Source organism: Vitis riparia, chromosome 4 (genome assembly GCF_004353265.1).
Source record: "Vitis riparia cultivar Riparia Gloire de Montpellier isolate 1030 chromosome 4, EGFV_Vit.rip_1.0, whole genome shotgun sequence".
NCBI lineage: Eukaryota > Viridiplantae > Streptophyta > Magnoliopsida > Vitales > Vitaceae > Vitis > Vitis riparia.
This window is the reverse complement of record NC_048434.1, coordinates 17,529,687-17,541,044: the sequence shown is the minus strand read 5'-3', so window position 1 is coordinate 17,541,044 and position 11,358 is coordinate 17,529,687. Positions and strand designations below refer to the sequence as shown.

Below are 11,358 nucleotides of genomic sequence, written 5' to 3'. Positions count from 1 at the left end.
TTGAGGATTAATTGAAATTGTTTTTTGTCAATGCCAGTTCTCGAGTATATCATAGATAACAAGTGTTCGTAGGTTGAACTAACAGGCACATCCAAAGGCACAATTACAACTTCATCCCCAATATACTTTACATCTGTTTCTGTCCTCAACATTTTTCCTTTATAAAAGCAAATCATAGGAACAATAGATTCAGACATGATTTACCTACAAAAAATACAATATCAAATGGTTTAATAATTAATGAAAATAATAGCAAGAGAAATTATATATAATCTTTTAACATGTGAATACACAAGTATATAATAAAACACCTTCTTACACATTAAGGGGAAAAATATAAATCACTTAATAATAATAAATTTTTTTATTTAAATAGCTATCTATGATACAAATATAATCATGGATAAATGTTTTATAGAAGTTTAATTTAAAACTTAGATAGTGGGTTATAAATCAATAAATTTTGAGTTAAACAATTACAATAATCTTAAAATTAAATAAAAAATAATCCACCAATTTTTTTTAAATAAAATATCATATATTAAAATAAAATTGAATATTATCAAGTATTAAATAATATATAATTTAAATAATTATGTTATTATTCATGAATCACTTGATATTTGATTAAAAATAAAAGTAAAAAAAAAAAATTAAAAACTAAAAATCAAATAAAAGTAACCCACCACAGAAAAATATATTAATAAAATATAAAATACACAATTATAAAAAAAATCATTTATATATATATATATATATAAACATTATTTGAATATTAAAAATGCAAACAAATAAACATTTTATAAATCTATTTAATATTAATTTTAAATATAGGGAAAAAAATCATTTATAAATTAATATTAAACTTAATTTTAATTTATAAATCTTAATTTTAATTTTAATAAAATTGATGCCAACATAAAAGTCGATATTTGATTAATGAAAAAAATGAAATTAATAAAAATAGAAAAATATATTAATGAAAAAAATACTCGGATTTCGAATTCACTAGAAATCAATTTTGACATTAAAAAATCAATAAGATCTATAATTTATCAAGTTAGGTTGAAGACCTTAAAATTTCATCTAAACTGATATTTAATTTTACTTTAAATTTAAATCCATTAAAATATCAAATTATGAATTTTAATTCCTTTGATCAATTATTCACAATTAAACTTAATTTATCTTTAACTACCTTCTAATAGATCTTATAATGAAACTATCTCATCTTATCATTATTAAATATTTGGCGAATTTCTTATAAACCCAATGTTAAGTGGGCATGATCTCATGTTCTATATTCAGAGTTGAACACTAAAAGTAATGACATTAAATCTGCTCATAACTTTCAGTCTTAAAAAATATGCATAGAACTAAACCATTCTATTGATGAATTTCATCATTTGATTGGAAATTAAACTTATGTCCTATATAATATTCTTCATTTCTGTCATTCTTCTCTTTTTTTGGTAAACAGAGTTTTCTAGACAAATAAAGAAAAACCAATTACCCTACAAAGCAGAGAAAAATAAACAATGAATATGTTCCTTCTAAAAGTAGCTTGTCCTTCAAATGGACCAATTAATTTTACAATTAACATAGTTGGCAAGTAGGAAAGTGAACCAAGCTACATTTTAAATTTCAGAAACAAAGGAGCAATGCAATCTGTACAACAATGGACCATCACATTTGTAAACACGTTTATTAATTTTTAACATATAATTTAGAATTCAAGAAATAATCCAATTACCACTAAAAATTACAAACTAAAACTAGTTCAAAATGAATATTATTTATTCTCTACACTTCATTATATATATATATATATATATATATATATATATATATATATATATATATATATATATATTTTTTTTTATCAATTTTTATACTAAACAAATGAACTTCAAATAATGTATTAGATCAATTAATGAGTAAATTTTTAAAAATAATTTGGAACTAAAAAATATGCTCAGTAAATACCAAAAAGTGATTAGACCAAAACTATTTTAGAATGAGTCACAACTTTGGTAGTGCATGTAATTATATTTTTATGAATTTTTTCGTTAAGCAAATAAATTCAAAATGAAGTGAGATTTCATGTTTTATTTTTTATTTTTTAAAAATAAATCTATTAATTTTTAAGAATAATATGAAATATGTAAAATTTATCCAATTACTTACATATTGAATCAATATCAGGCAGCTCCTATATGTTCTAGGTTTGGGACCAGGTCAGGGGAAGGCTTCTACGGACCTGAGTTTTTGACGCCTTGTCAGGTGAAAATTTGGTGAGGGGACCTGGTCAAGAAGAAGAGTCTTCCAAAATTGACGCCTTCACAGAAATCCTTTTCATCACTAGGTTCACGAAGATGCCCAATTGTGAGGAATAAGAAACAATGGGAACCTAACATCCATACCATACCCCTAAAGTCATGGAAGCCTCAAGTATGAGGAATTCATTGATTAATTAAATACTATTAACAAGCATACACAAATTTTTGTTTGATCTTTTATACCGACAAATTTTAAGATATGGGGCTTTGACTAAAAAATCTCAACAACGGGTATGAACATTTGGATACCACAAAATAGAAGGAAAAACTATAGAATATTTAATTAAACATCATTAAAATAAAGCAAAAATATTTTTAATGAGAACTCTGTTTTTATTTTTATTTTTATTTTTTTTGCTGTTATATTTATCCTTTGTTTCTTATTCTCAAATATTTTTATAAAAATACACTACCAACAAAATCAAAATTTTAATATAATTATCTTTTAAGGTTAATTTCACTCACATCATCCCAGGATTTGGCTAAATACACTTTATCCCCATTGATTTGAAATTTCATTAAATAGGAGGAGAGGTGACTGAAAATAATACTTATTTTTTTAATAAGAGAGGAGGTGACTAAAAATAACAAATGAGAAAAATAAGGAAGATATTTGATCAAATTTTAAACCAATAAGGATTAAGTGTACTTAACCAAAACTTCTAAGAAAACTAATGAAATTAACCCTTATCTTTTCAGAAAGTTGAAAATATAAATAAATTAATTAAAATCAAATGACTTGCTTTAAAGCAAAATAGGAGTATCATATAAGGATCTCATACCAACACTCATATCATGTCATGTCCATACAAATACAATGGATGAAACTAGAAGATGCAGGTACCAAAGGAGCACCATATGCAACTTGCTTAGCTTGATTAAGACATCTGAACTTTGCATGTCCTTTACTTGGGCTGGGTGTTTTGGCCACATAAGACTAAGAGAGGGCAAAATTAATAGGGCCATGGAGTTCCAAACAATAACACATCCAAAGGGGTAGCTGAAGTTTGAACATATATATATATATATATATATATATATATATATATAATTTGAGTATTTAATGCAGCCATGGCACACGAAAGTGAATTTTTTAGGGTGTTGAACCACCTGGAAAGGTCTAGCTCTCTATTAAGGAAGGTTGAATTCAACCTAAATATTCATCAGTAGATCCCAGCTTAGAGAAAATACAGATCCATTCTTAATTTTATTTTTGGTTATTTAGGATAAATATTCTCCTGTTTTATTTTCAAGTGGTCCGAAATTTATAGTAAGATTAAATATCTTTTGTAGGATATATATATATATATATATATATATATATATATATATATATATATATATATATATATATATATATATAATTTGAGTATTTAATGCAGCCATGGCACACGAAAGTGAATTTTTTAGGGTGTTGAACCACCTGGAAAGGTCTAGCTCTCTATTAAGGAAGGTTGAATTCAACCCAAATATTCATCAGTAGATCCCAACTTAGAGAAAATACAGATCCATTCTTAATTTTATTTTTGGTTATTTAGGATAAATATTCTCTTGTTTTATTTTCAAGTGGTCCGAAATTTACAGTAAGATTAAATATCTTTTGTAGAAAGCCTTGCAATACGATTAACTCATCTGTGGGAAGTCCTATAACTACTTAATTTCTGTTCGATTCTTTACGTGGTTACTTTACTTTGAAGCTCATGTTGTTGGATTGGGGTGTCAGGTTCTGAGGACCCGGTGCAAGAAGAAGAGTCTTCCAAAATTCAAGCCTTCACAGAAATCCTTTTCATCACTAGGTTCACGAAAATGCCCAATTGTGAGGAATAAGAAATCTCTTAGCTTAAGATAAATCTAACCCTTGAAAAGTGGAGTACTCCTATTTTTTCTATTCCTATAACAAAAATCACCACTCCTCTCGTTCATTTTTGGAGTTTTTTTACAGTGGTTCCCTCCATTTTTGGTATATTTAACAAAAAAAAATCCATGTTGGCCCCCATTCCATATCCGTTTTCTTACTAAAAAACCATTTTTTCTTTCTGATAAGCTCACAATCAAACTAAAAATAAAAATATCAAACACATCTTTACCAAATAGAACCCAAACACATCTATAACAACAACAACAACGTGAAAACCAAACGGATTTACAAAAAAAAATTAAAATTTACGATAAACTGAAAAACTCATAAATCTTACCTGACCAATGACTTCCAAACTTTGAATTTGAGCCAAGGATGCAAGGGAAGGATGAAACTCTAAAGAGACGAAACCCTAAAGGGAAGAAAGGTAACTGGGAAGGAAGAAAGGTAATTGGGAAAATGAATAAACCTAATCGGGAAAGGGGGAAAAGGTAAAGGAAAGTTAAAACCGTAGTTGGTGACTACGACTTTGACTGTTTTTAAAAATAATCAAAGCGGTAGTCACCAACTACGGTTTTAAACTTAAAGTTAAAACCGTGGTTGGTGATTATGATTTTGACTGTTTTTAAAAAATAAAACCGTAGTTACCAACTACAGTTTTATGACGTGGCAATCTACGTGGCACAGACACATTAGATTGGGTATTTTTTTAGAAATGGGGGTACTTTATGAATTTTTTTATTTAAAAAGTAGTCTTTTGGGTCAAAGCTCAAATAAAAGTGTAGACTCCCATTTTGGGGCTTGTTTTTCTCATATTCATGTAGCTCATTTTTGCCAAGTGTCACAATTCTGGGTGGCCACGTGTCAACTCATGGATGACTGCTAGGGAATCACAATAGTGCTTTTGAAAGGCAATGAGAGGTCGACATGTGTCAAGAATATTATGAGAAAAGTTGCAGGCCGTTGCAAGAAATGAGCGTATTATGTTGGCAGAGGGAGGTGATTTTGTTGCTGGGTTGACATAGATATTTTGGGGAAGAGGATTGAGCTTGGAGAGCAAGCTGCTTGAGGGAGGCGTTTTTGGTGGTTGCTTTACAGAGACATTTTTTTTTTTCAGGAGGGAGAGGTAGCTTGGAGAGAAAGTTGGGATTACGAGAGAGAGGGTGAGACTACCAGAGAGATTATAGAGGGAGCAAAGCAAGCTGGAGGAAGAGTTATAGGGGACATTTTCATTTTCTTGGGGAGAAAGCTGGATATTCAGAGTTATAGAGAGGGAGTGAGGGATGATATTTTCTGGAGGGTGACAAAAAGACTGAGAGGGGAGCGTTTGCTGTGAGAATGTGAGAAATGTGTTAGTTGCTGGAGATTTTTGTTACAGAGGAGCCAAATATTCTGGAGGAGAAGGAGTTGAACCATTTTCACTCGAGGAGCTCAGGTATGAACACTACAGACACTTTCGCTTTGGATTTCTTGGTGTTCTTTCCTTGTCATTGTTGATCTTAAGTGTTGATCGTTGGGTTTGTTGTACTTAAGCTCGCATTACATTTGCTCTATTTTGTCCCCTCTCATACTCTTTATTCTTCCCTGTAAATGGCTGGATTCTTTTTTGAGTTTGATGTTTGATAGTTATATTGTAGACTTCCAGTTTGTCTCATCGATTTTGAGCCCATTCATTACTCATGAAATTTTTAGGGTATTGAACCACCTGGAAAGGTCTAGCCTTGCAATACGATTAACTCATCTGTGGGAAGTCCTATAACTACTTAATTTCTGTTCGATTCTTTACGTGGTTACTTTACTTTGAAGCTCATGTTGTTGGATTGGGGTGTCAGGTTCTAAGGACCCAGTGCAAGAAAAAGAGTCTTCCAAAATTCAAGTCTTCACAGAAATCCTTTTCATCACTAGGTTCACAAGGATGCCCAATTGTGAGGAATAAGAAATCTCATAGCTTAAGATAAATCTAACCCTTGAAAAGTGGAGTACTCCTATTTTTTCTATTCCTATAACAAAAATCACCGCTCCTATCGTTCATTTCTGGAGTTTTTTACAGTGGTCTCCTCCATTTTTGGTATCTTTAACAAAAAAGAAAAAAAAATCCATGTTGGCCCCCATTCCATATCATTTTTCTTACAAAAAAACCCTTTTTTCTTTTTGATAAGCTCACAATAAAAAAAATATATATATATATCAAACACATCTTTACCAAATAGAACCCAAACACATCTATAACAACAACAATAACGTGAAAACCAAACGGATTTACAAAAAAAATTAAAATTTACGATAAACTAAAAAACTCATAAATCTTACCTGACCAATGACTTCCAAACTTTGAATTTGAGCCAAGGATGCAACAAGAAGGATGAAACCCTAAAGAGACGAAACCCTAAAGGGAAGAAAGGTAACTGGGAAGGAAGAAAGGTAACTGGGAAAATGAATAAACCTAATTGGGAAAGGGGGAAAAGGTAAAGGAAAGTTAAAGCCGTAGTTGGTGACTACGACTTTGACTGTTTTTAAAAATGGTCAAAGCCGTAGTCACTAACTACGGTTTTAAACTTAAAGTTAAAACTGTGGTTGGTGACTATGATTTTGATTGTTTTTAAAAAATAAAACCGTAGTTATCAACTACGGTTTTATGACGAGGCAATCTACGTGGCGTAGACACATTAGATTGGGCATTATTTTAGAAATGGGGGTACTTTATGGATTTTTTTTTTAAAACATAGTCTTTTGGGTCAAATCTCGCTATGTTAAATATTAATTGCTTTATCTGTGTATTCTTATACTAAGCTAATATTATTTACATCATTAAAGTTTTCGCTACCACAACAATTACCACAATTTTCAATCGAGATTGTAAGTTCTTTAGGCATGAATTGATACCCTGGAAATTTTCTCGTATTAAATACTAAATATTAACTATAATAATCTAAAGTCTGTAAATTTGAAGTCCTGAATGACGCAAGAGATTTGGTAGAGGCAAAACACTTCATCAACCCAGAAGATGAAAATGATCTCACCTTCAAACTCTTTCTCTCAAAATCATAGTCCAACACATAGAACTCAAAATCCGAGGGCAGGTCTGGAATCAGCGCCAACTCCCCGTCATGGGTTGCCTTCAAATCCATGGAATGAAACTGGGACACCATCTGTTTGAAAGTATTCCACTCAGAGGGAAACACAATCCTCATCTCCCTGCTCCAAACCCCATTTTCATCGTCTTCCAATACCCATATGCTCAAGCTGTCACCCTTTCCCTCCAGCAGGCCGTTGAAATCCATCCAGGCCAGACGCTCACCGAATTTCTCCTGCGCGCTACACTGGTCGAAGAGGAAGAGATCATGGCGTAGCGACGGAACAAATCAAAACCTCTCGCTTCCCACACCGAAAGCCACCAGATTGATCTTCTTCCCCCTACGCCAGTACAAGCTTCCACCCATGCAATACCCTTTTTCGGAGAACCGATAAGTGGAATGATCATAGATGACGTCCCTCCATTGTTGGGAGCCCAAGGTCAGGATCTGGCAATTCCTGTTTGGCTTCACTTCGGCATAGATTTGAATCCTTGTTTTGAAGATTTTGTGGGTGTTGGCGCAAGGGTCAAAACCCAGATGGAAAGATGAGTTTTGGAAACGATTGTACTTGGATTGGGGGAGGGTGATGGTCTCTCTGCTGCTCGCATTGCAAACTCGAACCATCTCGCTATTTATCAAGCATATTAATCCATTTACACACTGTATCGCATACGCAAGACTGAAAAGGTGTTGATTGAATGATAATGATCGATTATGCTGTTGCTTCTACTGCTCTTCGGGATAAATTGAGACCAGTATAGTGTTGGGCGCACCGGCCGGAACATACTCCGGGAAGGAGAGGAGGAGGTCGTGGCCACCGGGGTGAGTGGTGGAGTAGAGTTCGGTGCAAATCAATGAAGGATGGATCAGAGATCATAGAACGCCATAGCTTCGAGATACATCGGAATCGGATGAGAGATTTGACGGGAAGTCTAGTGAGAATTTTGATAATCAAATCCAGGGGAATGGTAATTGGAACTTCGCCGTTCATCTTTACTCTGCTGCTGCTGCCTCCTCTTATGTAGAGGAATTTGTCAAAGAAAACCGAAACACAAACTCAGGGGGGAAACCAGGGTTAGGGCTTCAATTTCACAAGCAAATTTTTTGATAGAAAAATGTTGTTCGTCAACTTTTTATTTATATATATATATATATGGAGGAATTCAAACCCTAGCCCATAGTTGTGGGTTTGTGATTCGTTCCGAATGAGTATACATTTAAAAAAAATGTATTTTGTTTGAGATTTCCAAATGGAGTTCACTTTTAGAGCAAGAAAAAGAATGAAAGATAATGCATGTTTGGTTCCTAGGAAAGTAAAAAGTAAAGAAGGAAATGGTAAAGGAACTTTATGTACCTTCATTCATAACCGAATGTTTTCAGAATCGAACTGGTAATTGAACTGGAAAAGTTATTGGTTCACGGTACACCGGTTAGACTGGCGGTCAAACCGGTGACGTCATAAATATACAATTTATAAATGATTAAAATTTAAAATAATTATAAAAATAAAAATAATATTTATATATTATTTTAAAATTAAAATTTTATTTAAAAATTAGAAAATTAGTTTCAAATTAGAAATTTAAATTAAAATCATAATTTTAATTTTAAATTTTAAATTTTAATATTTATTTTTAAATAAAAAACTTATTTTAAAATCAGAAATTTATTTAAAATTGTAATGTTTTTAATTTTACCATTAAATCATATTTCATACCATTCATACCATCCATGTAAATCCATATAAAAAGGTTTCCATCCATGTAAATCCATATAAAATGCATTAATTCATATCTCATACCATACATGTAAATCCATATAGAAGGCATTTTTTACTTTATCCATATAAACTGAACAGTTGTCTTCACCTTGCTCCAATGGTGTCTCGCTATCATTCTCTGTCAAAACCGACCCTATCCCTTCTCAAATCCACCATTACCAAAACCAAGCTCCGCGACCCCACTCATCTTCTTCGCACTCCAGGCGCTTCTCCAACACTTCCAAGGCAAGCCCTAAACCCCACTTCACGAACCCATTTCAGTTTCTTCTATCAACAACATTTTTTAACCATCAGACCATCGAGGGGAGGGGGGTTTGTAGCGTCGGGAGGGGGCTTTGTAGTCTGGGGTCTTACAGCGCGAGGGAAGAAGAAAAGGGGGGATGGTTGCAACGAGTTTTGTGTCAGGGCGTCCGAATGGGTGGGTAGGCGGTGTAACGGTCGGGGAGACCGCCGGTGGGAGCTGGCATGGGTGTCGCAACGCGAGTGACAACTTCTTTACTTTCGGTCCAGATAGAGAATGAGACCTCCAAAACGACGTTTTTTTGATGTCAGAAACATCAAAACGACGTCGTTTTTATATTGTAATTTTTTTTTTAAAAAATATTAATTGAATCGTTCAGTTCGGATAGAACTAGCCGGTTCGTCTAATTTGCTGGTCAGACTATCGGTTCAATTGGTCTGATTTCGGTTCAACCTATTTTCGGGCCAATTGATCGGACCGGACCAGACCAAAACCGTGACTGGCTGGTGGTCAAACCGATCGGTCCGGTCTAGTTTTTAAAACCATGGTTTAGGGCTTAACCCTTTCTTCACATGTTCAACTTCGCTTTTCATGCTTTCTACAAAGTATAGACTTAATAATCACATCACATTCATTTCTTAAGCTCTAATAACTTCAAATTCACACAAACCTTGGAAATTACCAACTCTAAAGTAAGTCGTCTGAAGTTTACTTGAAACCAATGAAATCCTTAAGCTGACGAGATAAATGCATTGAATGAGAAATGCATATCTTGTAGCATGCTTAATGGGATATGTTATGTTATGTTATATTTATATTTAATTTGTGAAATAAATAGAAAAATTATATGGAATTTATTTTACAAAATAAGTAATACTTTAATGAACTGCCAGCAAAACTTTAGTTCTTGGGTGCTAGAATTGTTCAAGTGAGTATTGAGTAGTTAATCATTGTTTAAACAAAAAAAATAAAAAAATAAAATTGATATACAAAGATTCTAGAGACATCACTTTGTTTCTTACTAAAACTATGACTTAAAAAAGTTTTGGCATTTACATCTCAACTAAAGTCTTGACAAATGTTTAGTAGAGAATATTTACAAAGGTATAAATGTGGCTTTATCTGATAAATGAGATGCCAAAAGAATGTCTCCTACTTTGGGACTAAGACCTTGCAAAAAAACATAAATAAAAGTCAAAATTATTATTTTTTATTATAAATAATGGTTAATGTTACTCACTTCCCCTAAGTATTTGACTAAATATACTTGACTCTCGTTAATTTAAAATTGCATCAAATATCTCTCTTATTTCGAGCGAGAGTGAGGTGAATGAAAATAACAAATAAAATGGGTAGGAAGGTATTTGATGAAATTTCAAATTAATGGAGGTAGGTATATTTAGTAAAAAAAGAAAAGGATGCGAATGAAATTATCCCTTGTAAATAATTAAAATAAAATACAAATAAAAATGAAATTTACATATCATGAATGACTAAACTAATATCGTTTCCCTCAGGCAACTCATGAATCAAATAAAAGAATTCAAACCATATTTTCTTCAAATCCTCGACAACTTGCTTTGAGTATCTACAACCCAAGTTTTGGGCTGAGGATTTGTCCATATAATTTGAGGAAAGCTATGTGACACAATGTTTCAAACAAACCTCATTGATATGTGCCACGATATTTCTTCTTTCTTTGAGGAAAGCATGCCCATATGGACTCTTCCCACTTAATCTACAATGACTTTTGGAAATTTGGTCTATTTGGTGTCTTATCTTTTCAATTAAAGGGTTATTTAAATCTGATTGTTAGATTTTTTAAAAAATCATCATTGATATGTCGATCTTTTCTAAGCTCATGTGTGACACTTAGATAATTCACGCCATTTGATGGTGCTAAGTCAACCTTTTCCTAAACTTAGCTTGCTATGCTAAGCAACACTACTCGACTTGAAAGATAGGATGCACAACAAAGATAACACTAGAAGAAAGGAAGCTTTCATTTCACTAGAGCACCTTAAGATGTGTGAATCCTCTCAAGTGCTTAGTGCCTTGAACAAATG

The 11,358-nt window shown here is 32.4% G+C and overlaps 1 protein-coding gene across 1 annotated transcript; it reads right to left on the bottom strand.

Annotated features, from left to right (window-relative positions):
- Positions 1-7,112: 7,112 nt before the first annotated feature.
- Positions 7,113-7,895, bottom strand: LOC117913288 (F-box protein DOR-like). The gene is made up of 2 exons (XM_034828236.1): positions 7,567-7,895; positions 7,113-7,512 (listed from the first exon to the last, which is right to left on the bottom strand). The coding sequence occupies exons 1-2, from the start codon at positions 7,893-7,895 to the stop codon at positions 7,113-7,115; spliced, it is 729 nt and encodes a 242-aa protein (XP_034684127.1).
- Positions 7,896-11,358: the final 3,463 nt, after the last annotated feature.